General features: G+C 50.1%; 1 protein-coding gene across 4 annotated transcripts in view; it reads right to left on the reverse strand.

The window, feature by feature from the left end:
* The window catches only part of ADCY5 (adenylate cyclase 5), a 152,045-nt gene extending 139,571 nt beyond the window's left edge, over positions 1-12,474 (reverse strand). For all 4 annotated transcript variants that reach the window (XM_036351105.1, XM_036351106.1, XM_036351104.1 and 1 more), the window contains exon 1: positions 9,904-12,474. In XM_036351105.1, coding sequence (XP_036206998.1) covers positions 9,904-11,034 — 1,131 coding nt within the window. In that variant the 5' untranslated portion in view covers positions 11,035-12,474. The remainder of the gene's footprint in view (positions 1-9,903) is intronic.
* Between the last annotated feature and the right edge of the window lie 15,012 nt (positions 12,475-27,486).

Below are 27,486 nucleotides of genomic sequence, written 5' to 3' on the forward strand. Positions count from 1 at the left end.
GACCTCCAAGATGTACCAGGAAGTGATCCTGTGTGTCCCCAGAAGCCTCCTTCCTCCCCTCCCCTGTCCCACTTATGCTACCCTGACTGGATATAAGGCAGCCTCACCCCCAGAGCTGAGCTCTCCTAGCCTCGCACTGACCCCCTCTTCTGGGTCTCATCCACAAAACCACTCAGGGGCTCTTCACAGGTAAACATCTGCTCCCAGGTGCCCCCTGAACATTTCAGCGCTGCCTTCCCTCGCAGCATCACTGCAGGCTCAGGAAATGACAAGTCATTTAATGCCCATCTGAGCCAGACACCACGAGGGAAGGGAGGCCATCACACATTTAAAACCGTGCATTCCAAAACCGAACAGACAACTGCTGGAGAGCAGCTGTGCCTTCTGCTGCTTCTGCAGGCACCACGGGGCGGACCCAGGGCCCGGCCCACTGTGAAAATTCAGACACTGCATTTAGTATCAGATCTGGATTTGTATAGCAGCTCCTAAGCTAATGAACTAGCTGTGTGATCTAAATGAGGTCACTCAACCTCTCTGAACCTTTTCCTCCTCCTCTCTGAAACAGATCTGTAATTATGAGCATCCCTACATGCATTAACTTGTTTGGACCAACCAACAACAGATCCTGTCAGTCAGAATCTATTATCCCCACTTTACAGAGGGGAAACTGATCAAGAAAGGGTTAGGCGACTTAGCCAGGATCATATAACCAGGGTTTTTCCCTGGGCCCCTGGGTCCATGAGCCCCAAAGCCAGTGCCTGCCCCTCTTTACCCATCACCTCCTCAGAGCTGTCAGCAGGTCACATGTGGTAAAGTCCTTTGTCAGCTATAAAATGCTAATCAATGTAAAAGCATTTGAGTCTTTTGGCTGATATTTGAGCCACTGCCTAGGAATAAATAGAAAGCCACACATTTTTAGGAAGCAGAGATTTTTTTTAAAAAAGCAGAAAAAAAATTAAAATATACATATATTTGTTGTTTTTTAAATTTCACACAATTCTGCTAGTCCAGCAACCACTCTACTAGCACTAGCAGCAAACATATGTTAGCAAATGGGCGTGAGAGGCCAAGGCAGGCTTGGGGGCTGAGTCTGCCATAGAGTTCCGCACCTGCGTCTTCGCTCCAGTAGGCGGCCTCTCCCCTCCCTGGTGTTCAAGTCAAACCCGGTTAGGCTCCTACCTTCTCCACTCTCAATGTGGACTTCCCTAGAAAAAGACCCTGAGGCAAGGATTGGAGAACAAGTGGTCTATCTGGAAGGTGACTGCAGGAAACATTAGGAAGGGTGTGGAGGAGTGAGAAAAGGAAGGGACGAAAGTCGCACACTAAAAGTTCCAAGCCTGTTACCCCTGTGGACAACCAGAGCCGGATCCTTCTGCGGGATTGGGAACCCATCAAAAACAAGCCCCAGAGTTACAATCCCCTCACCCTGGGGGCAAGGGAGCTGGGGTATTTATCCACCAGCACCCAACAGTCATTGGTGGAGAGCTGCTCTGGGATGGTCACTGCCCAGCACTTCTGACCTGCCCCAGAAGCAGACAAAGGGGCTCGGAGCCAGAGAAAGAAAGCCCTCAGGTGCTGACAGCTGGACGTCTGGCTGGCAAGAGTGAAAAGGTACATGCCCAGGGAATATGGGCAGGCACTGAACCATCTGCTATGCTCACTAGCTGTGTGACCTTGGGGAAGGGACTTACTTTCTCTTATTGCAGTTTCTGCAGCCGGAAATGGGGATAAAAATGTCTTTCTCACAGGGGTGATGTATGTGAGGGAGAAGCCCAGTGCCAGGCTTGCAGTAAAGATGCAACAGAAACCCGTAAGAGAAACTGAAACTAGAGAAAGGAGGCATCTCCCTGGTCCCTTCCAGCCCCGTCAGTTTATTGAATAAAGGATTTTGGACCCAGATGGGGAATGAGACTTTAAAACAGGCAGCTAGCGGATGCAAGCTGGGCAATCTCCTTCCTGAGGGAGGCAAGTCCCCGAACAAACACCCCTGTCTCGATTAGTCTGCCTAGGTCTGCCCCAGAGGCAGGGGCTGGACCCTGACAAACTCCGCCCCCTACAGCAGTGAGTTTAAACAAACACAGATGCCCCCTATTATGTTACTTGAAAAACTGGTTCTGGGGTCAAATATGTTTGATATGGGAAAATTTTAGTACATATTAACATACTAACAGCTTTAAAGTCCTATAGTAAAGAATTTGTTTAACCCAGTATTTCCTAAAGTTATTTGACACAGAACTGAATGTGTGTATGTGAAACATCCATTAATGTCCCTTCAAAGGACATTTAGTGGGAGAGTCTGAGCTAAAGGCAGTTCTAGAAGCTAGGACGCAGGTTGAATCATCTTGGAACTCCCTCAGCCTAGCACAGTGCCTGGTACACAGTAGGCACCTAATAAATGGTTGTTGTCTGAAAGAATAGGGAGAAGTCAAAAGAATGACTTAATAATGGTTTTCAGATCTGTGAAGTGATATCGTTCCGGCAGTGCCAGGCAACAGTTCTCTGTTTCCAGGAAGGCACACATTTTAAATGGCAGAGGAGGGATTTGGGAAGCCCTGCTCAGAGTTTAGGATCACAATCCCCCGAAATAGGCTTCCAAGCAGAGCTACATCGCTTCCTTCTGTGGAGGTGTTGGTCTAGCACTTCGGCACAGCCGAAAGTCTGTGTGCAGCTGTCCACCCACCCTACCACCCATTCACGCAGTTATTCATTCATTCAAACAAGCCCTCACTGAGCACCTACTGTGTGCCAGGGCACTGAGGCTGGCACTGGGTCCCTCAGGAATCCTTCCAAAAGCCAACTAGGACTTCTGTGAGCTTTGTGATAACAAGTCCCGGGAATCCGTAAGGAGAGGGGAGACAGGACCACCCCAGTGTGAGGTCAGGAAACCTCAAGCCCAGAAGCCACAGCTCCTAACCCTCCCAGAGAAAGAGACAGTAGGGGTGGTGAAGGGGGGTGGATTTCACGCTGACACATGAGGCTGGCCTAAACAATAAAGCCACTACTGTTTCTCAGTGTTTGTTTGTCTACCACCCCCCCTTTCCTGTGACTGTATTTCATTGTTCCCGGAGAGCATCCCTGCCCCCACTTCCAAGCTCTTCCCCCTCCCCACACTCAGAGTTCCAATCTCCCCTTCCTTTCCTTCCTACTCTTTCTCCTTCAAACCATCTCCTAAGTCCCTACCTCTAGCCTCCCTCCTCAATACCTGATCTCCTCATTCTTTACTATCTGTTCCAGACCTGGATATCCCCAAGGTTTTTAATATTCACTTACCAGACAAATTAAATGAATAAACCAGGACTAAACCGAGGTCTGTCTTTCTGCTGAAACCCCCCAACCTCCACCAATGGTGAGCCATGGACTGCTTTGCCTCAAACAGGAAGGTGGGGCTGGGAATGGTTGGTAGGAGGAACAAGAGGAGAATATGAGTCCAGGTCTGGAGCACCCTTCCCCTCCTATTCCGTCATTGCCACTTGCCTTCCATGTCTACATCCCTGTATCAGTACTCACACCAGGCCCACCTGTACATCTCCAGATGGGTCTGCAGTGATTTTGCTTTCTCTACACTAAAGCTGAGATGGACACATCAATGGACTTTAGGAGACAGTCATGCTGTTGCAAGATACCAAACCACAGATGCCAATCCTAGGGTTGGGTGTGACCTGAGCGGTTATCTGGGCCAAAGATCCCAAACTTAAGAGTTGGTCATCAAGACCACCTGGGAAGCTTTGAAAACTAGATCCAAGCTGTTGAAAAAAAATAGATCCAATCCTGGCCCCTCCCCCGGCCTTTGGAAGCAGAACCTTCCATTTCCTCAGAAACAAGCCCGGCAGACAGCCATCCAGGTTCCACCTGACCATCTCCATTGGCACAGCTGGCTACCCCAGGAGGCATCTGGTTTGATGGCTGAAACCCCAAAGACTAGGAAGGGAACTCCTACCTGGAGCTGAAGTCTGTCAACTATTTCCACCCATTACCCCCAACCCTGCCCTTGGGAGCAACCGAAACTAAATGTAGTCCCTCTTCTACTATCTGACAACAGGGATCCCAGCAATAACGGCCTGACAGTCTCTTCAGGTTTTCTTACCTTGCTACAGCCTGTTCTCCTCCAAGCTAAATACATCCCTCCTTTCAGATGTTCTCTGAGAAGTCAAGGACTTCCAGTCCTCTGAATTCTAGCATCAAGCAAGATGCTTCAGAGGGGACTTCGATTGTCCTATGAACTGGATTTGCCTATGAACCTAACCCAGACCCTGTTGGTCTTTCCCAACAGCCAGCCCAGAATGCAGACTCACATTAAGCTCATGGTCCCATAACTGGCAACCCCCAGATTTTGTTCAGGCTGCTGTAAAGAGAGATCTTCTCTGTCCTAGACTTGGACATTGTTCTGAGATAAGGTAGGGAAAGCAGGGCTTTCCAACTGTCTTCAAGAAGTTTCATGTTTGGGAGAGAAGATGAATGCTGATCCCGCCCTCCATCAGCTAGCTACCCTCATCTGGCACGCATGGATGGAGGATATGCTACAACATAACTTATGTAACTGCACCCAGAGGGTCAATGGGCCCATATCAGAGCTCCCAGAGCAAGCTGTTTCCAATCCCAACACAGGCTCCTGCTCCTGCTCCTGCTCAGCAAACGACTACCATCTGGACCTACCACAAGACAAAGTTAACTGAGGTGCGAGCGGGCAGCTGTGGACTGGAGGTTACCCAGTAAGAGGCTAGTACAATCACAGGGAGGCTTCCACATGTGGTGCCCTTCTCCCCAACACACACCCCATCTCCTGCTGGAACCAAGCTGGGAACTCTAGTCACACCTCTCCGGAGACCAGCAGGCCCAGCCCAGCACCAGCCCCAGCCCTGACTCCTGGCCAGGGCCCATCTGTGCAGGAAAGGTGCTGTCCAGGCCTGTGAAGCTGATTTTTAGGACTTCTGAGAGGCGGGGCAGGTCTCCGTGATGGGGTTTAAGACACGGTCTGTGTCTTCTCTGTACAGGAACATGAGCACACTGTTCTACATTCCACAAAACATAGACCTCCTGCTCTTGCTTCAGATCAAAACTTACATTGAATTATGAACAGTGAACATTCTGCAAATACAGCAGCTGATCACTCTGCTCCTCGCTGGGTCTCTGCTATTCCCGCAGTCCTCCTCACAGGAATAGAGGCATCCCCGGGGTCTAGGAAATGACACCCCTCCTCTAGAAGCCCGCTCATCCCCCACCCCAGAGGCTTTTGTTCCCCTCTAAGCACCCCCTTCCCACCCATAGAGGAGGCAACTTAATCGAAAGCAATTAGCAAAAATAATTGGCAAATACAATTAGCCTTGAGGCAAGACAAGGAGACCCTCCTCAGCTGCAAAAGCAGCACCAACCCCCACCCCAGCCTGCTGTGCTGCTGGAGTTCACAAAGGCTGATTTCTCTGTCTAGGAATTCGGGTGTTGGGGAAGTAATTGGTAGCAGGCCATTCCCAGTTCCCTGTGGTTGCAGTTGAAGTGTGTCCCCCTCCACACCACCCAGGCGGTCAGCCAGGCAGTGGTTGCCAGGAGCACACATTGGGCAGCCACAATGACCCACCAAACAGGCCTCAGGGCCAAGTTCCAGAACTAGGAGGCAGCCCTTCAGTGGCCCTCACTAGGCAGCTGAGCGGTGAGTTAACAGAAAAGGTGTTTGAAAGGGAAAGGGGGCAGTCCATGGGTCAGGGGAGCTAACCACTCAAGTCTAGCCCCTGGCCTCATTATGGAAAGGGGGGGGGTGCATCCAAGGTACTTCCCTAAGAAGTCAGAGGTCAAGGTCAGAAGGGCGTTCAAGGCCCAGAATCAGAAAGGCAAGCAGCCACAGGAAGCCACTCACCAGCCAAGAATAAACAGGACAGAGCTGCAATGATCTCCTTTCAAAGTCAACACAAAGGTTTCCCAGGCCGACCTCCATCACCTGGGCCAGCCATGGAACAGTCAGACACACACACCCCGGGGCCAGCCCACGTGACAGACACATCTGCATAACGCATCCACTATCTGTGGCCAGCCCACACCAGAGACATGCCCACACGCACACACACGCACACACGCACACCCATACCCACCTCTTGGCAACCACAGCAGTCGGCTCCCACCCCCATCCATTCCCAGCCTCCTCCCTGCAGGCACTCACACAGTCACAGACATCACCCACACAGTGCCTGTGCCTTTCTGATATCTTGAACAACTGGCGACAGTTGTGGGTTCAAACAGGCACAAAGGATGAAATGCAAAAAATCACTAAGTTTCTCCAAAAGGGTTAGAGGGAAGAGAAGGAGGAGCTGCAGGGAGGCTGGGTGGAGGATGGGTCATCCCACACTGCAAGGACAACCTCCAACAGCTCTCCCGGGCAATCTCCTCTAACAGCTCTTCCAAGCTCACAGGACCCACATGGGGTCCCTCAGGCAGGTTAGATGTGGCTGCAGAATAATAATACCCCACATTGAACAGAACTTTCCAAAGAGCTCTTCCATCCATTATCACCTCCTAAAGCAACACCAGACGCTCCTCTCCTTGGCAAAATGACCACCCACCCTCACAAGGCTCAGAGATTTTTCTCCAAAATGACCTTTAATAGCTCAGTATATGTAATAGTTGTGTGAGCGTGCTTGTTTGTGTGTGAGTGCACGCAGAGCTTTATGTAGCAGAGTGGGATACAGTCAAACAAAAATGAGGTTGCCATGGCAACAGGCTCCAGCATCATCACAGCCTATTAACACAAGTGAGGAATGTGTTTGGCAGATGCTCGAGTGTTATTTATGGTATGGGTGTAGCAGAGGGACTTGTAACACGCAAAGAAGGAGAAAAAAACAACCCTGTGACGCTCCTACTGTACTCCACTGAGGAGACCACAGTGAGACAAGAGCACAGAAGGAGAGGCTGAGAGGCTGCAGATGGCGAGTAAGAGATGGAGAAGAGCAGGCAGGCAAGCAGAGAGGAGAGGTGGACAGAGAGCAACAGGGGGATGGAGGGGGTGGGGAGAGAGAGGAAGTGAGAGAGGAAGAGCAGAGCGGGGCAGGAGGACACCAGGGGAAGAGCGCGAGCCAGAGATGTCATGAAGAGAAGAAAAAACATCATCCCCCAAAGAGGACTGCCCCACCTTGCCTCTCCATCCTCTCTAAGTAAAATCCATCAGAAGGCACCTGTTAAGAAACCAAATGTTTTCTCCTCCTAATTGGAGCAAAGGGCAGAGCTCCAAACATACAAGGGGCTGGGGAAGAATAAAGTAGCAGGGTCCGAGGGGGCCAGCCTCGCAGGAAGAGAAGTAAAGAAATGCCAATAGTTTCCTGAGGGTCTACTGGGTGCCCACGACACTGCTGCCCCATGTCCCTGGACCAGGGTCCTCATCAAAGAAATGAGCGTGTAAGTCCCTTGGACTAAGGAATCCTGAATTACAGGGGTTTTCCCTCTTCTACCATCTCTTGTCTAGCACAGTACAGGGTACTTAGGAGGGATGGCATCTAACCCAAGCCATCCTCGACTGCCTGCCACTCTGGGGTAACCTGAGGCAGACGTTAATGCTGAACTGTCCCACTTATATTTTCCCACCGTTGCTCAAGAAATAAAAATTTTACATCAGACACAATCAAAACGGAAATTCAAATACAAACAAAAGGATACAGTGTTCTCTGAAGCCAAAAAGAAACATTTGCATTCCCTTGTAGGGGACCACTCCTAACAAGCTCTGCTATGCTCAAGGAAGATCTTGAGAAGTTAAGCGTAAATCCACCCAAAAGCCTACACCCAAGCCAAGGTCTAAAGGCCACAGTGGGTAAAACAAGCCGAGGGTGGGGGACTGGTAGCGATGGGGAGAAGAAGGGAGGAACTGGCCTGAGGAACTGGCAGGGGAAGCCAGGCACTGTTGCTGCAATGACATTTTCATGCTAACATGGAGCTGGAGTCCCTCAGGTTCAGCACTCTCTCCCTGGGATCTGACTCCAATCTCTGGTAATCATACAAGCAGGATTGCTACGGCTGTAATCAGACCCTGTCTCCCAGTCTGGTCTAAACGATCCTGGAGATCTCTACCGCTCTGTGTGGATGATATGCCCTTCCCCCTGCAGAAAAGCTACACTCATCCAAGCCAGGAACAACCCCCAAAGATGCAACACCCATGTGACAGCTCGAGTCCTCAGGTCAAAGGAGCTGAAGCCTTTAAAGCACTAACAGTAATAGTTAATTTTTTTTAAACCATCATCTCTCAATAGGTTCCTCTCAAGTTCAAAGCTGATGTCTAAAGTTTTTCTTCTGATCCCAGATCAGAAAAACTTCAACTTAGCATTAAACAACCCCACCTACTCCACTCATTGGAACCCAACCAAACTGGCAACAGTTATTAAATCCCTCCTAAGTACCCTGCACTGTGCTAGAGGGTAGAAGAGGAAAAACACATACAATTCAGGATTCCTGAGTCCAAGGGGCTTACATTGAATGAGAAGCAAAACCAACGGAGCCTGGAGAACAGTAAGTGCTCCCCTCTGTGGCTCTGACTCCATTGTTACCATGCAGAAGAGGGAGAGGCCAGTGCAGCTGGAATGGAAGGAGAAGGCCCCTCGCAGGTGAGGGCTGGGACAGAGGAGGGTGGAACAGTAAAGGAGCCTCTCATTCTCTCAAAAAGGAACCTGAGGCCCAGAGAGCTTGTGGGTCCCCTCTTTTCCAGTCATGGAGCACTTTGGAAGTGCAGCTAGAGCCGAGAGCCCTGGAGTGCATGCCGGTGCTATTCCCTGGGTGAGAGTCAGGGGGCACAAGAACACCCCTCGAGAAAGAGTTCGCCCTCAACAGGATCAAAGTCTGAGAAAGGCATCAGAGTTGGGGAGGAGGAAGGCAATGACAATGGAATGTAGTTAAGAGGTTCTCTAGAGACGGCAAACAGCCTCAGAGGGTTGCAGTGGGCACCGTGGTCAAGAGACTGCTGGCCTACAACACTGGCCCACTTGACTCTCTCCCAGTTGAGCTAAATGCAAACCAGCAGGCTCAGCAGGGTCAGTGGATGAGGTCCATGGAGCCTCAGACAAGGGGACTGCTAAAAGGAGGTGTGCCCATCGGAGGTACTGGTCTCACTCTGAGGTCAGGATGGCAAGTATTCCTCTCTCCCAAAACCCTTCTGTGGAGTCACCAGTTAACAAAGTTTTATTTTCTCCCAAGTCTCACTGTTCTAGGTTCACCCAACCAGTCCCAGCAGGGATAAAACACACACACACACACACACACACACACACACACACACACACAACCACCACCACAGGCAAGAACCAGGAACATCAATAAGAAGGGGTCACAATGTCCAACATTAGCTTTCTGCTCAGGCAAACAGGGGGCCTGCCACCACACATCTCAGAGGCTCCTTCCTACCTTTGCTGGCGGCAGCTTTTTGGCTTGGGGCACTTTTGTAAACGAAACAACTTGTCAGCCCCAGCCTCAAACAACTGGCAAGGTTATCACTCCTGTTGCTTAAGACTGGGCAAAGGGCGCCATGGTCTTTCTGCTCTCCCCAGCCCTTTACCCAGGGCTCCGTCAACAAACCAGCAGTAGCTCTAGCGAGGGGGAATCTGCTATAGGGCCCAGCCGCTGTGTCAGGGGCCTTTCTACAGATACAAGGACAGAAGCACAGAAGAGAAGGGGACTGCTCCAAATCTTTCCTCGTTCTCATCTCGACAATAATGGCTATGGTTTAGTGCGTGTTGTGGCGGCGCCAGGAACATTACATAGAATGCAAGGCACTCCTTTCAAATGAAAATGCTGGGGCTGAGAGCGGGTTAAGGGGCTGGAAGACACCACACCGATGAAACAGCCATGTCTCTGCCCCTTTTGCCACTTTAGAAGGGTGAGGGTGGGAGGTCTGGCCTGCTGGCCCCACAATGCAGTCCCTGCGGCCAGGTGGGCCCTTACCTGCTTGAGCAGGAACTGGTCCTGGGCGTTGGTGTGCAGGGCAATCGCCAAGTGGAGGGCAGACAGGAGTACCCCGCTGAGCACCGCGGCCCGCATGCGCACGGGCAGCAGCGTGTAGATGGTGTAGATGAAGAACACGGTCCACCAGATGCCCTCCGAGGCGCTGCGCGGCTGGGGCAGCAGCAGGCCCACCACCTGGACCACCAGCACCACCGCGATCAGCGCATAGCAGGCCAGGCCCATGTGGTCCTGGTGGAAGGCGGCGCGGTTGCAGAGCACGGCCATCACGAGGATCGCGCCCACGGCGGCCGCCAGCACGGACAGGTAGGGCACCTGGAGCGGTGGCCGCGCCGCGTGGAAGGCTAACATGACGAGGCACACCAGCACCAGCACGGCCATGAGCATGGTGAGGCTGCTCTGGTTCAGACGGAAAAAGTAGCGCTGGTACAGCCGCTCCAGCTTGTCCGACGGGAACTTCTTGGAGCGGAATATCTGCAGCAGCGCCAGGCAACAGGCGCCCAGCGACAGAACCGCGCCGGGGCCCGCGCCCGCGCCCGCCAAGCTGCCACCATCCCCGGGCCCTTCGTCGTCCTCGATGGCGCCGGCCTCCAGCTCGTCGGCCGCACGGCCCTTGCCCCGCCGATCCTCCAGGCCCAGCTCCACCGAGCGGGGGCGCACCTCTGTCCCTCCCGCTGCGGCCGCGGAGGCCGCGGAGCCGCCGCCGCCGCCCGCAGGGGGCGCCCGGGTGCTGCCCCCGCCGGCCGCGCCCCGTCGCTGCCGCCGGCTGCCGCGAGCGCAGTCGTCGCCGCCGCGCTCCTGCCAGGCGGACTTGGAGCGGAAACTGAAGCCGAAGCCCCCGGCCAGGGGGTCGTCGCCACTCAGCGGAGGATCCTCGCCGTCGTCGTCGCGGCGCCAGCGGCTGGCCAGGCGCTGCTGCTGCTGCGGGGTCACCGCCCCCCCAGGTTTCTTGGTGGAGCCGCGGGCCGAACCCCCAGGGGTGTGGGGGTAGCCATTGGCGCGGGAATCGGCCGCTCCCCACGCGGAGCGGTGTTCCGAGCTTCCCCGGGATGTGGGTGCTGCCGTTGTCAATGCCGCGTAGCCCGGGGGGCTCACGCTTTTGGAGCCGGACATCCCCCTCTCGGCCTCGTCTTCTGCCTCCTCCCCCGGGGGCCGGGCCGGGGGTCTCCAAGGGGAGGGCGGACGGCCGAGCAGGGGGACCAGGCTGGGGTCACTCGTCGGGGGCGGCCCGGGGCCCTGCGCAGCAGCGGGGCATCTTGGCACCCCCGTCCTGAGCGGAGAAGGAGGGCGAGCTGGGAGGTAGGCACAGCCCCGAGGTAAGAAGTGGCTGAGAATCCGAGTCGGGAGTCCCAGGTCCGAGGTGGAGTTGGCGCCCAGCGGGGGCCGCGGGGACCGGCGGAGCTGCCGCGCCGCGCGCAGAGGGACGTCCGGACTCCTGGCTCGCGTCGAGCTCGACAGGGACCAGAGTTGCGGACGAGGCGGGACGGAGAGGTGTCCTTGCAGGCGGCGCCTCCCCGGGGCTGCCAATGCCCGGGCGCGGCGCTCGCAGATTAAGCCTGAGCGGAACCCAGGGGCACGCGCGGCTCGGCGGCGGCTGGGGCGGCTCGGCGGGGGTCCCGGCGTGGACACCGAGCGGGTGCCCTTTCCTCGCGGCGGACTGGGAGCGACTGGGAGGTACGAGCGCCAGCCAGCATTATTTTCTCACGAGGGGTGGGGAGGTGGGATGGAGGGTGGAGAGGACGGGGGAGGGGGCGGCAGGCGGAGCAACAACTCCGGAGCCCTGGGGGGAGGGTCCTGGAGCCCGGGGGGGGCCGTCGCCCGCATCCCCCACCTTCCGCGGCGAGAATGGGAGCGTGGCCCCGCGGAAAGCCGAGCCCAGCCGAGCCTTCAGTGCGTCCGCGCAGGGGGCGGGGGCGAGGACCTGCTCCCGCAGCGCGGCCCTTCCCCTCTCGCCTCCCTCCCCCCGCAAAACGAAGCGGAGCTGGCCCGGACCCGCCGGCCCAGGAGGACTGTCGCGCCGGCTCCGCAAGCTCCAGGCTCCTCGCAGCCGGCGGCGGGCCCACGGCGGCCGGGTGCTGAAGGACTAGGCAGAGGGCGGAATCCGGCGCGGCGCTGCCGCCGTTCTGCCCCAGCGCAGGCGGGCTTCTCCCGGGGAGCACGGCATCCAGAAATCGAAGGCCGGGACTCAGAGGCAGCCGGCCGGCAGGGGCCCGCCCAAAAGCCGCTGCGCCCCAGGGGCGCTCCGGGGGGGCCCGCGGGAGCCAGGCTCAGGGCGCGCCATGCACGCCTCGGGCCCTGCGCCGCTCCGGCCGCTCGCGCCGCTCCTCCCTTCTCGCCCGCCTGCCGCCGCGGGAGCGCCCTCCGCATCCCCTCCTCCCGCTGCCTCCCCGCCCCCCGCGCGCTCCGGCCTCGGCTCACAAGGACTTGCGGCCGCCTCCGCCCCGGGCCGGGCCGCGGCCCCCGCCTCGGCGCCCCGTGGGCATTCTCAGGCCCGGCTCCGGGGGCCGCGTGGAACCCAGCTCTTCTTTCTCACTTAAAATTTTCGTCGAGCCCCCTCCCTCTGGTTCTTGGAGCCGCGTCCAGCCCACGGTCCCTTGGCCAGACCTGGGTGGAGCGCGGCCCTCCCCACCCCCCGCCTTCGTTTTTGTGCCCCAGTCCTATCTCCCCTCTTTTGTATCCCCCTTTAGTCCCCCTCCCCCTATGCAACCCAACTTCAGCCCCAGCACTGCGCCCCCTTCCCTGGCCCGGCTCGATTGGCCGCTTCCTGAGCTGTCAGACTTGAGCCCAGCGCTCTTATTGGGCGATTCTCTGGCCCTGTGGCCGTGCCAAAGGAGGGTGCACAGGGCGGGGGGCGCTGGGCAGCGACTGCCGCCAGGAGCTGGAGACCACAGCCCCCCGAGGGGCTAGAGGGGCCCAAGAGCCAGACCCGGAAATGTACAGGGGAGGTGGAGAGACCCAGCATCTCTGAGGCGCAGAAGGACAATGACGGAAAAGATGGAGATGCAGTGGGCGAGGCCGGTGCGGCCAGGGCGGGGCGGACAGGACCGCTTTGGTCTGTAGGTAGGAGAGGGAGCCCCACAGTCAGCAGTAGGAACACCTGGCGTTTATGTAGCGCTCTTTGCCAGTGTATGCTTTTAAAAAACCTCATATGATTTCCCTCAACCACCCTGTGATGTGACCGGGACAGGCCAGTGTGATTATTCCCAGTTCTTAGATGCAGAAACTGAGGCTTCAAGAGCTTAATCAACTTTCCGCGGGTCACACAGGTCTCCTAACTTGCAACCGAAAGATCTGTCAGCACCAGACTGCTTTACCTACCTCGCAAGGTGTGGTCGGGAAGTGTAGGCACCAGAGCAAAGTAGAGCCTCCGCTAGACGCGACAGAGGAGGGAGCAGAGAATGACCAGTGACAAAGAGGCAGGTGGAGAGAAGGACTTGACTAAGAGGACCTAGGGTCAAAGAGGACCTAGGCCTGTGGAATGATACACGCATCCGATTCCCCTTGCCCCAAGCTCTCCTGATGAAAGTTCCCGCAGTCTAAACACAGAGGGTGGGGGAACCACAAACAACCTTCCCTGCACTCCTCTTCATCCGGCTCTCTGCAGAGCTGAAAGGAGCCTAGAGGAGTGAGTGAGCTTCACTTTCGCTCTCTGCTGGTCATCTTGCTGCAGATTGCAAGATAAACCTTGCCAGGGTTAAAAATTGGGAGAAAAATTCCAAGAGATCTGAATCAATTAACCCTTGAGTAATCCAGCCTTTGAGTAACCCATGATTAGCTAAGTCATAAAAGCACCATGAATGTAGTCAACAAACATTCATAGAGCACCCCCTATGTGCTAGGTGCTACCAGGATAGCTGACCCAACTGTAGCTACAGTCAGAAGAGACCAGATAGCACTGACTCAGTTCAGAGTATTATCCCGTCAGTGTTCAGCAGAGGTCCAAGCAAAGCACTTAGGGGGTTCAGAGAGAAGAGTCATTAATTCCCATTGTGAGGGCCAAAAACACCTCTGGGGGTCGAATCTGGGCCTAGCAAGGAAAAATGAGTAAAAAGAAAGGGAAAAGGGACTAATATTTATTAAGTAGCTACTGTATGTCTAAACATTTTATTATCATAGAACCATTTTGAGGATGATGTTATTCTCCTTACTATAAACATGAGAAAACAGCCCGGCTAGCGTGGCTCAGTGGTAGAGCGTCAACCTATGAACCAGGAGGTTCTGGCTCTATTCCTGGTCAGGGCACATGCCTAGGTTGCGCTGGCTGGATCCCCAGTATGGGGCGTGCAGGAGGCAGCCGATCAATGATTCTCTCATCATTGATGTTTCTATCTCTCTCCCATTTCTTTCCTCCTGAAATCAATAAAATATATTTTAATAAATAAATAAATAAATAAACATGAGGAAACAGAACTAGAGAATCAAAAGTTTTCCCAATGCCCTTAGTTGGTAGCCTGTTACTTGTACTCTACCATGTAGCCATGTAGCAAATATGATATGAGAGAGACACTTAGGACAGGCAACTGCATAGACAGATGTAGCAAGTTAATTGGGTTCCACCCTCAACCTTCTCATTCCCTGAGTCCTTGCTAGGTCATTCCTTTTAATTTTATTCAATTTTTAAAATAACCACTATCTCTGAACAAAAGTCATGCATGATTAAATGTAAGAAAACTAAAAAAAAAAAAAAAGAAGAAGAAAGAAAAACATTCTTTTTTTAAAAAAATATATATTTTATTGATTTTTTACAGAGAGGAAGGGAGAGAGATAGAGTTTGAAACATCGATGGGAGAGAAACATCGATCAGCTGCCTCCTGCACATCTCCCACTGGGGATGTGCCCGCAACCCAGGTACATGCCCTTGACCGGAATCGAACCTGGGACCCCTCAGTCCGCAGGCCGACGCTCTATCCACTGAGCCAAACTGGTTTCGGCGAGAAAAATATTCTTAATCATACTACCTGGGAAGAACCATTAACATCTTAATTATTTTCTTGAACAAAAAGTGGGATGTTACTCTACTAGTTGTTTTAGAATCTGCTTTTTTCTACTTAGCAAAAATTGTGGATGCTTTTCATATCAATAAGCATTCATCTACAATATTCATTTATTGTTGAACAGAATTCCATTGCAAGAATATGTCGTAATTTATTTAACCAATCCCCTACTGTTTTTCCTTTTTCATTGTCATAGCAGTTTATAAAAAGTCTCCACTCTTTCGCTGTTATTAAACAATGAGCATTTTTGTAGATAAATCTTCACACATATCTTTAATTATATTCTTAGGAGAAATTCCTACAAGTAGAATTGCTGGGTCAAAGGATAAACAATTTTTTTTTTCTCTAAGTGGTTTCTAAAATCTGTATCTTCAGCCCCTGTCTCCCTTCCCAGTTCCACTGGAGAGCTCCCCATGGATCCTCAGTGCCTGCCAGACCCTCAGATTCCATTTTCTAAAACTAAAGTCCTCTCCCAACAAAACTAAAGCTTGCTCCTCCCTCTGCTTCCTCTCCACGGATGGAATTACCATCCTGGAAACTCCCTGATATTAGAGTGGTGATCCCTCCCCCGCTCCTACCCCAGTTCCTGAGTCCTGCCTCCGTGCCCTTGGCTTTCACATGTCTCTCTTTCCACATTCTCTAGCTACTACCTGTACCCAGATCCTCCCCCCTCCCTTCTCACCTGGACAATTACCACTCTCCCTTCTCTTCCCTCCTTGCCTTCTAATGTGTCCTCCACTTTCCCCCCATCTGATGATCATCAGTGTCACATACTCTACTGAAAACTGTCCTTGAAACCTCTTCTTACCTGCCAACTTCTGCTGTTCATTTCTCCATGTCACCCGACCTACCCTGAACTGCACTTTGCCTCAGCAGAAATTACCCACCACCACAGATCAAATGTACAGCACCTCTGTGAAACCCTCTCTCACGTCCCCCCCTCCTGCCTCCCCGCACTCTGGGCTGTCAGGCACTCTCCCTCAGCTCCCAGCACACCTTGCTTTTAATCTCTATTATAGCACTTGTCACATTGTATTATCTTGACTTGTTTCAGAACTATCTCCACAGTCAGAGCTCCTTGAGGGCAGAGTTGGTATCTTACTCATTCTTGTGTCCAGTGCCTAGCCTGCTGCCTGGCACATAGGAGGTACCGGGTAGTTGTTTGTTGGATAAACAAATGGGGAATAGTGAGCAGAATGGAGTCTAAATTGTGAGGGGGGTCGGGGGGGGGGGGAATGGAAAAGTGGATGAAGATGGAAAGGTGGATTGGGCTCTTGAACCTGAGTGGAGGATGGGCTTCAGTTTAATGATCATAAAGAGCCCCAGAATTCGGGGACCAGAGTGTCCTGCTCCATTATATTTTGGGAAGCAAACCTAGGCAATGATGCAACTAGATTGGAAAAGCAAGCTATTGCAGAGCAAATGTAGGTAGAACCCAAAAATGACAGGGTGATGGGAGTGATGCCATTGGCTGGAGGACACCTGTGGAGAGCTGACCAGGAAACCCAGGGGTTGCCCTCTATAGAAGAGGAGTCCTCAAGGTCAGAATAAAACCAAGAAAGAGTCAGAGGTCACAGGAACAGAAGGCAGAAGTTTAGAAGACCATCTCCAGGATGTGCACCTGGCTGTTGTCATCAGATAGAGGCTGACCCAAGGACCACCTCAGGCTGTTCTCTGAAATGAATACTCTGTTTGCAGAGGTCAGGTAATACACACCCCAGGACACAGAGGGCTTCTTACCTTTAACCTTTCCAGCCATCTTGCTTTGGTTACTTTTAGTACTTTATTCTTTATTCACCCCCATCCCCAGGCTCTTTTTTGGGAAGAATATTTCCATTTGGGAAATTTTCGAATATTTAGAAGTATTTGTAGAAGTTGGTATCAGCAATACTCCCCTACCTAAAAATTCTCTTAAACTACCTAAAATTACCTTCCCCCACATTGCTTAAAATTCCACCATGAGATAGTCATGCTTTGGAATGACAATCATTCCCTAAAAATGGATGTGGAAAATGTAGAGACAGTGTTATCGGAGAAATGCATGGATGGCCTTTCTCTGTTGCTAGTGGGTGTGGATTTCTTGGGGTACCACTGGAATAAGCATTTCCGGAGGCTCCTCCTGGAGGATGAGATGTGGTAGAAAGCTTTATTTGCATGGAATTGATACCATTATAATAACCAGGTTATTAAATAACAGAAAGGAGTAAAGGGAAGACTAGATAATACAGGCATGCCTTTTATACAGCTTTACCAGAAAGCTGCAGTTAACATCTCCAAGCCTGTGCCTCCCAAATCAGTGGGAGAAGGGACTGGACAATAGATGTATGCCCAGTAAGGTCTGGGTGACCTGGGAAGATGCTTACCTGTCAATCACACCTGGGAACAAGTCAGTGGCCAGAATAGGCGTGGCCACTACAAGCACAGCAAGATTTGATATTTAAGCTCCTGAACAAAAGAGTTAGTCTCTCTCTCTCTCTCTCTCTCTCTCTCTCTCTCTCTCTCTCTCTCTCTCTCTCTCTTTTCACACCTGACTCCTGGCTTGTGAGGCTTGCACACCCTGCACTTGCCCACATGGCCCACAGCCATGCGGACTCCACACAGTGGACTAAGAGACTGTGACTAGCCTAATGCTGTACTGGACTCAATTCCATCATGGAATGACACTCTGGACACTGGCCCTACTTTTGGCAGCTACATCTTTTCAAGAACTGTGTAAGGATAATGGGACTTTACAACCCGAAGAATATAATTTCACGCCAATAAAAACCACTCACTCTCCCATGCAAGTCTTAGAAAATCCATTTTCTAAAGATATCATAAGAACACCACTCCCACTAGTGTCGGGGAAGTTGGACCCATTGATTTCTCTGGCAGCAGAATTACATCTCTGGGTTTGCAAAGTCCCATTTCCCTTAAACCAGTCCTGGAAAAGGGGAAACTGGTGACTCAGCAGAGCTAGAAGCAAAGCCAGTGTCCAGTGTGGTCCACATGGCCATGAGAGGAATGGAGGGTGATGGCTAAATGGGCACAGGATTTCTTTTTGGGGATCATGAAAATGTTCTAAAAATTAAATTATGATGATGATGGCGCAACTTACACTAAAAAGCATAGAATTGCATTGACTACTGGGTGAACTTTATGGTATGTAAACTATATCTCAATAAAATAAATACAGATACCCCTGGGGGATTAAAGGACATAATGCCACCACTTCTCAGTCATTATCAAGTCAGTATGAAGGAGCTCACCAACAGGCTTCCCCCACTAATGCACCGTTGGGGGCACTAGGAGCATGGCTGCTTATGCTTGGGGGTGGGGATGTGTTGGGGGAGTGGCAGGAGAGGACATTTGGGATTACTGAGCATTTCCCAAGGCAATTAGAGCCAGAAAAGGGCTGGAGTGGGAGGAAGGCAGACATGAAAGCCAGTTGGGAACTGAGAGTCGAAAATGAACTTTGCCCACTGTAATGAGTTATGCACAAGGAATTAAGAATTCTAAGAACCCTAAGGCTCTCTGAAGGGTGAAGAAATCTTAAAGAACAACCCATTCCCAAACATGTATCCACCTCTTCTGGACATTTGCACTTTAAGAGCAAGCCCCTTGCTTCAAACTAGATGATTTACCTTTCCTAAGAGAGATGAACTTATTGTTATACCCAAGTCAGGAAGGAGCTAACAGGATGGAGCACTGAGTGTCATGAGGGTAGGTCATCCACGGAGGCTTGGGGCCCAGTGTGTTAGCCATCGGGGTAAGGTGGCTGAGGTCCCTGGGAATATCCTCCACTCTAGCCCGTCCCTCACCAGGAGCCCTGAGGAGAAACCAAGGACTACAGCCCTCTTACTCTTTTGTTTTGTTTTGTTAAAAGTATGTTTCTATTGAGTTTAGAGAGAGAGAAAGGGTGAGGGATAGAGAGATAGAAACACTGATGAGAGAGAAACATTGATCAGCTGCCTCCTGCACGCCCCCACTGGGGATGGAGCCTGAAACCTGGGCATGTGCCCTGACCTCTTGATTTATAGGTCGACGCTCAACCACTGAGCCACACCAGCCAGGCCAGCACTCTTACTCTTAACCTCTGGCTTCCTTGGCTTGGAAATCAAAGATGCTAAGAAGCTCGCCGTTGACCACAGGGAACCTGTCCCTAGATTTTCCCAAGCCCTACACTCACCACCAAACCTCTGGGTCTCAGAGAACAGGAAATACAGTATCCAAAGAGCTCAGATTGTAACTGAAGTGGAAATGGCTGATAATAGCTCGAGCTGCCACTCTCCCAGGTGCTGACATTTGCATTTTAATGGAGGCGGTTAAAGCCTTCAGCTAAAGGAGTGACTAATATGCTCTTGATTGTTGCTGGAGGTAAATGGGAGACCCTTTGCGACCGGGGCCTTTTCATGCCCTCTAGTCATTAACACAACACAAGATCACACCTGATGGGCAGGTTGGACCCTAATGCCCACATTCCACGCTTTTTATTTGTTCCTGTTCTTGATTTTGCTTGCTTTCTTGCACTTTCTCCAGAATCCTTTCTTTCTAAAAGTCTGGGAACATCCCCATGAGTCATTTATTCTTTCAACACACAAACTGTGGTGGGCACAAGTGAGTAGGGGGAGCCCAAGAAGTATACCAACAGGATGCCACTGCCAAGTCAGAGGTGAGGAACTCACAGAACAAGCAGGAGGCCAGCACAGCATCAGCAGAGGTGGTCCATGCAGCGTAAGCCTATTGCTTCATGGACACTGCAAACCAGAGGCTGTGAGCGAATAGCAGAAAAATATTCCTATACACTGGGAGGAGGGGGCGAGAAAGGCTTCTGGGAGGGGTGAGAGGGACCTTAATGTAGGCATAGGAGATAGATATACGCAGACTGGATGGAGTTGTGAGGATTCAAAACCTTCCTCCAGCCACAACAAAAGACTGCATTGCTTGATTCTATTTGTAGGAAATGTCCCAAAGAGGCAAATCTATAGAAACAACAACAAAAATGATCAGTGGTTGCCTCGAGCCGGGGATGGGGATGGGGAGTAACTGCTAATGACTACAATGGGGTGGTGAAAGCAGTTCTAAGATTGTGGTGATGGTTCCACAACTCTGTAGTTATACTAAAAACTAGTGACTTGCACACTTTAAATGGATAGACTTTACTCAATGTAAATTATATCTCAATGAAGCTGTTGAAAAGTGGTGGAAAGGTACGGTCCAAGGAGACATTCCTTCGGTAACCCCGCTTTACAGGTATAGGAGGTATATCCCAGTTTTAAGTTCCTAGTCTTTTACTGTGTGACGGCCCATTTTTAAGGTGAAAATTTTTCAAGGACCCCAATATGGTATATATGTACCTTTAGTTAAGAAAATACATAATGGCAAAAAGCTATTATACATTTAGTAATTGGTTTAAATGAATTAATACTTTTTTAATCCCAATTGCATCTTCACATGTTAGAAAAACGGTCCTGTGTTTGTGGAGGGAGCATGCTTGTTGTGCCTATAGACAGGGCTTTGTGGCCTTCTTTCAAGATCTCCTTGGCCCTTTGGGGCCCTCAGCCCACAGGTGTAGATTCCTGATCCATGCTCTACCAAGGTGTGTTTGCTTCAGCTTCTCCATCAGGTGAATGATGATGGGGGGGGGGGGGCCCCAATTAGCTGAAAATGTGGTACAATCTTTACCCCATGATGTTTCTGCCTCTTCAGCTGCTCAGCCAAAATGGTGCCATTTCTCTTCCCAAACCAGTGGGCTTTGCTGAGAGAAGATCAGCAAGAAGACAGTGGAGCCATGCCGGTTGGCAGACACTCATCTCTAGCTAATGTAATTAAAGGCAGCGGCAAGCAAGCGCCTATTAATTTTTCATTAGAAAAAGTCAAAGGCAACCTTCTTGGAAGACAGCATCATTGAACTTCAACTCTGGTAGTTAAAGCCAGGCTTTCCCCCACCAGGTATATACCCCTCCCATGAGTACACACACACACACACACACACACACTGAGTCCACGGCCTCTTTATCTCTTTATCGAGCATTGGAGAGAGAGTCAGAGACCAGCACAACCATACTCTTTAGAAGTCATTTTCTCCCACCCCATGTCTTAAATGACCCCAGTGACTATCTATCTGCACATGCAATTGACTATATATGGACCTTGTACAATATACTGATGTCTCCCCAAATTGTGTTTATATATCATTTTTATGGTTTGAACCCTATTTTAGATGCCCTTGGGGAGATTACTATTCAAAGCTCTCTCTGGTGAATCCTTTTGTAAAGAAAACACAATACTCCCTTATAAGCCTGGAACAATGTGTTCAGGTAAGAGGGGGTGGGGGGTGGGAATGATGATCTGCCCCTAAGAGCTGTCTCCGTATTGGTAGGCAGGGCCGGCTGAACTGGCATCCTGCATCAGTCAGCTCATCTCTCCTTTCTGCCGGTGCCTCCTTCCTAAGGCGTCCCACCTGATAAAAGTCTTTCCATTCAACCCTCAGAAGGACTGAGGGGGAAAGCGCCAGGCTTGGGGTCAGAATACCAGAGGCGCCACACCAGCTCTACCACTTTCTATCTACGGGATATCCAACAAGTCACAAGTCGCTTCACCTCTCTGAACTGGAAGGGTAACAGTGCTCTGCTACCCCACTTAACAACCGGAGGATCTAGACAATGGTGTGAAATCTTTTTTTTTTTTTAATATATTTTATTGATTTTTTACAGAGAGGAAGGGAGAGAGATAGAGAGTCACAAACATCGATGAGAGAGAAACATCGACCAGCCGCCTCCTGCACATCCCCCACTGGGGATGTGCCCACAACCCAGGTACATGCCCTTGACCGGAATCGAACCTGGGACCCTTCAGTCTGCAGGCCGACGCTCTATCCACTGAGCCAAACCGGTTTCGGCGGTGTGAAATCTTTTTAAATTATTTACCCTTACATAAAACGGGAGTCGTTCTTAATAATAGCGATTTAACAACTTAGTTTTTAAGAAATTCAGATGTTCATTTAAGAGGCTAGCATGGAATGAGGCACATGGCTGGGTCCCAGGCTCTTGCATGCATTTATAAATGACTGTGATAAATACTTTTATGTCTGTGCGGCTTGTGTACCGGCTCCTCTGTAGTCCGGGAGATCTGCTCTTTCATCTCTGTGGTGTTCAAAGCAGGGCCCCCAGGGCCCTGCAGATATGGCGCTGTTCTCAAAGACAGCCCCCCTTTCGGGATTCTGACAGCCCGCAGCCTGCCTGTGCCCTCCTGCGGGCGTGGGTGGTGATTAGAGGCCTGCGAGAAGCTGGAGTGGTGCTGAGTGTTCTCTTCTCAGCGGCCACTCTGTTTGGCCTTGGAGTGGTCTTGTCCAGTCTCTGTGTCACTGGCTTTGAATCTGTGGGCTGGCAAGCCAAGCCGCGTTAGAGATCGTGCTGGGGCTGGCTGACCTTCCCCAAGCCGGGATAATCTCTCTCCCTGGCAACAGACAGAGGCACCAAGGGACAGGGACAGATTGTGAAATCCTCGGGTAGGGCTTTCTAGAATTACTTAAAAAGAGAAAATGGTAGCAATACCTTGCATTTGTGTAGTGCTTTTTTTAAAAGCAGTTTTTAAAAACGATTCAAGGAGAAGGCAGCTTTGGAATTGTCTGGTAGAGAGCAAACCAGAGGGGTAAGAAATGTATTGTCTTAGTCTTATCTACTCAGTAACATTGAGAGTGTTGGGAGAAATCTTTTTTTTTTTCTTCTCACCACAGATGGGGATGCAGAGGAAGGAAGAAGTACAGTGACTTGATCAATCTCTTACAGCATTAGGGGCAGAATTTGACCTAACCTTCTGGACCTTTTCTTGTCAACCCCAAGCAAGCAGAGAGTATGAAGAAGTTGAATGACCTAACAGGTTGCTTTGTCCACCTGAGATTCTGGCATGTAGACACCTCTTCCTGAGTCTGATTTTGTACGTGGTCCTCTGGGGGCAGACAAGTAGGTAGGAATGAGGCATGAGAAAAATTGTCATTCCTTTTCAAGGTACTTACCTCAGATGAAGTCACGAGGATTTTTTTAAATATATTTTATTGATTTTTTACAGAGAGGAAGGGAGAGGAATAGAGAGTTAGAAACATCGATGAGAGAGAAACATTGATCAGCTGCCTCCTGCACACCTCCTACTGGGGATGTGCCCGCAACCAAGGTACATGCCCTTGGCCAGAATCGAACCCAGGACCTTTCAGTCTACAGGCCGATGCTCTATCCACTGAGCCAAACCGGCTAGGGTGTCACAAGGATTTTTAAGCAAGGTGGGACCAGACCTGGCAGATGGGGATGGAGGAGGCTGTTTCTGTTGCCAAGGGGTTTTATTGGTGTTTGGAGATTTAAAGAAGGAGTCAGCAAACTCTGATCAGTGGGCCAAATGCGCCCACTGCCTGTTTTTATAAATAAAGTTTTGTTGAAACATAGGCACACTCATTTATTTATTATCTCAGCGTGCTTTTGCTCTACATGACAAGAGTTGAGTAGTTACTGACATTGGATGGCTTTCAAAGCCTGATGTCTTTACTACCTGATCCTTTAGAAAAGGTTTGACAACCCCTGCCTCACACCATACACACCAAAAATTAACTCAAAATGTATCATAGACCTAAATGTAAAACCTAAAACTGACAAGAAAAGTACAAGGAGAAAGCCTTTGTGACTCAAGGTCACAAAGATTTCTTTGATATAACACCAAAAGTAAAATTATTATTTTAAAATGCTTTTATTAAATTGAACTTCATCAAAATTAAGAACTCCTCAAAAGACACTATTAAATGAATGAAAATACAAGCCACAGACTGGGAGAAATTATTTGCAAATAACCCATGTGATAAAGGATGTGGATGCAGCATCTAAGAGAACTCTAAACTCAGTAATGAGAAAACAACCCAGTAACAATGGGCAAGAGATTTGAACAAACACATCATCAAAAATAGGTGAAAATGTATAGATAACACATAAGGACAAGAAAGGATCCTCAGCATCATTCATCATTAGGAAAAAGCAAATTAAAATCACGAGATACCTGTGCAGACCTACTAGATGGCTACAATTAAAAAGCGATCACACCAAGTGTGAGGCAGGACACGGAGCAGCTGAAACTCCCGCTGCTGGTGGGATGTGAAGTGGTATAACCACAGGGAAACAGCCAGGCAGCTTCTTAGAAAGTTACACATACCATATAACCCATCAATTTCACTCCTAGGTTTTTACCCAAGAAAAATGAGAGCCTATAACCATATTTCCACACAAGGATCTGTACATTAATGTTCATAGCAGCTTTGCTCATAACTAGAAACAATCCAAATATTCATCAACAAGTGAATAAACAAATGTTTGTATATCCATGCAATAGAATACTACTCATCAATAAGAGGGAATGAACTATTGACACATTCAACAACATGAATAAACCTCAAATTGATTGCCATAATTATCCTGAGGATAATTTATATCCTGTGGTTATACTGCCAGACAAAAGTGAGTATAGCCCTGGCCAGTGTGGCTCAGTTGGTTGAGCATTGTCCCATACACCAGAGGGTCTATTCCTGGTCAGGTTATATGCCAAGGTTGCAGGCTTGATCCCCAGTAGGGGGCATGCAGGAAGCAGCCAATCGATGCTTCTCTTTCACATTGATGTTTCTCTTCTCCCTAAAAAACTTTTAAAATAAATAATAATAATAAAAAAGTGAGCATATACTGTATGCTTCCATTTATTAAAAATTCTATAAAATGCAAATTAACCTATAGTGAACGAAAGCAGGTATGTGGTTACTTCAGAATGGCAAGGGGCAAGGAAGAGCAGGAAGGATTGTTTACAAAGGGGCACAAAGACGCTTGTCAGTAATGGATGTACATGGTCTTGTGATGGTGTCACAGGTATGTGTTTGTGTGTGTGTGTGTGTGTATGTTAAAACGTGAAATTGTACATTTTAAATACATGCCATTTATTGTATGTCAATATACATAGCTATATTGACAACAAAGCTATTTATTATTATTTTAAAATATATTTTTATTGATTTGGTAGAGGGAGATAGAGATAGAACATCTTTGATGAGAGAGGATCACCAATCAGCTGCCTCCCACACGCCCTACACTGGGGATCAAACTGTGACCTCCAGGTTCATAGGTCGATGCTCAACCACTGAGCCATGCTGGCTGGGTGACAATAAAGTTATTTTTAAAACATTTTTTTATTTTTCTATTTTAGTTGACATACAATATTATATTAGTTTCAGGTGTAAAACATAGTGAGTAGACATTTATAGAGCTTATGAAGTGATCACTGGTTAAGTCTAGTGACCATCTGACACTATATTAAAGCCATTTTTTTAAAAAAAGGAAGAAAAACCCTCAGGTTATTTCTTTCCTTAAATACTCTGTGTAGTTTGAAGCAGCCAGCCCACTCCCCAGGTTTCATATTCCTTATTCTCGCCACAGTGTTTTATCTGAGCAGCCACTCTGTCCTCCAAAGCCTTACCTTCACTGTAGGTGACAACAGGTGATAAGTATTGTCATTGTGGGACATGGACTTCCAGAATACTATCTCCTGATGATAACAGGACCACTGATGCCTTCAGATCCAACCGGATCAGATGTCCAACCTCAGATTCTCATTTCCTGCTTGCCGCCATGCCGGTATTAATCACCTGTTGCTGAGGGTTAATTACAGAGAACAATCTAACGCGTTGAAGCAGAGAGGAATGTAATCAAAGATGCTGAAGACAAACTCAAGGGGGAAGGTCTCAGTCATTTCTGCACCTGGGAATCACGCAAGTGTCTGGGGAATGATCTGACAGAATAACCAATCTACATTAGAGAAGTGCTTTTTTATGGTTTACCCCTAACCCATCGTAGTGTCCCAAATCCTCTTCTCGTGAAACTGTTAGTCAAACTCAACGAGAGCCGGGGATTAACAGCTTACTCAGGGATAATTCTGTGGGACACGGACAGGACAAGGTGAACCTGGAGCGCCTCACCAGGCTAGAAAGCAAAGTGTCCTCAAAGATGAGCAGGCACATGTCAGTGTCAAAGGAACGCGGGGCGCTGCACACCTGTTAGAAGGGCTAAAACAAAACCCTGAGGAGGTCCCAGCGAGCGGCTGCGGGACCACTTCAGGTCGCGCAGGCACCCCGCTGTCTGTCTGGGAAATCTCTGAGGAAGCCCCGGGAGTGTGTGGTAGAAACCAGGAGACCTGGGTTCAGGTCTGGCTCTGCTGCTAGCGACTGTGTGCCTCCCCTCCCCCTCCCCCCGACCCCGCCAGGTCTTTCCTCGTCTAGCCTCTGTGTCTTTGTGTGCTCAATTAAGCAGGGGAGGGTGAACCCTAAGTGTTTTCAAACTGAGTTTCCTAGAACCCTAAAACTCTTGGATGGCCTTTGGGATGCTGCAAGGAGTGGGGGAGCCAAGATTCGGGGGGAGCTCCACCTAGAACAGTCCTGCTTTTATCTGCTTTATGTTTGGCAGATATAAACTCTCAGTTGTCAAACTCGGGAGGTACAGAAAATATCAATTCCTCGGTTTTCTACATTTCTAACTTGTTTTCTGACTCCCAGGAGCTGGATCAAATATTTGCCCTGTATATTCCTGGAGTGCCCTTTTCAGATAATGCCTCACTTCAGGAACACCTGTGTCCCCCAACCAACCACAGCTCTGCCCAGAGGTGCCTGGGGGTCCAGCTGTCTCTGCTGATTCTGTGCCCATCTCGGGACACGGGTGTCTTTGGGAGCTGACCAATGTCCCCTCTGCCTTACTCTTCCTTGTTCCAAGTCCCCGTTCCTAAGCCCACCCTCCATCCTGGGAAAACCCTTCCCAGTGTGTGTGTGTGTGTGTGTGTGTGTGTGTGTGTGTGTGTGTGTGTGTGTGTGTGGAGGGGAGGCGGTTTTCCTTTTGCGTTTCTTCAATGCATTCATTCCATCTATGCCAGTGAGTCCCTGCTCTGGATTGAGTTGTGTCCCACCAAAAAGATATGTTGGACTTCTAACCCCTCATATCTCCAAAGGTGGCCTTATCGGAGAGAGGCTCTTTACAGAGATACAAGTTAAACGAGGGTGGGCCCTCATCCAAATGACTGGTGTCCGTAGAAGAAGAAATGTGGACACAGACAGGCACAGAGGGAGACGACGTGAAGAGACAGAGGGAAGACAGGCATCGATAAGCAGAGAAGAGAGCCGGAACAGGGCCTTCCCTCAGCCTCGGAAAGAACCAGCCCTGCTGACACCTGGACCTCAGACCGCCAGCCTCCAGAACTGGGAGACAATAATTTCTCTGTCTAAGCCACTCAGTTCCTGGTGTTTTATTTGCAACCCTAGTGAAGGAATGCAAATCCTCCCCCTCTCCCCTCTCTTACCGCCCCAGCCAACCCTGTAAGTTCTCCCAGGCATTGCTCGTTCTCCTAAAGGCTGCTTGAATGGGGTAAAGGAATGAGGGGGAAAAGCAAAAGTAAGTATGTCACCATCTCATTCAGCTACACATACATAATATTGTATTGAGCAGAGGTTCAGATGCTTAAAAATCACTGGACTGATGAAGTGATGATTATTATCACTGGGTGATGATAGGTAGTTTTGGGTCTATTT

This window comes from Myotis myotis, unplaced genomic scaffold (genome assembly GCF_014108235.1).
Source record: "Myotis myotis isolate mMyoMyo1 unplaced genomic scaffold, mMyoMyo1.p scaffold_m19_p_2, whole genome shotgun sequence".
Taxonomy (NCBI): Eukaryota; Metazoa; Chordata; class Mammalia; order Chiroptera; family Vespertilionidae; genus Myotis; species Myotis myotis.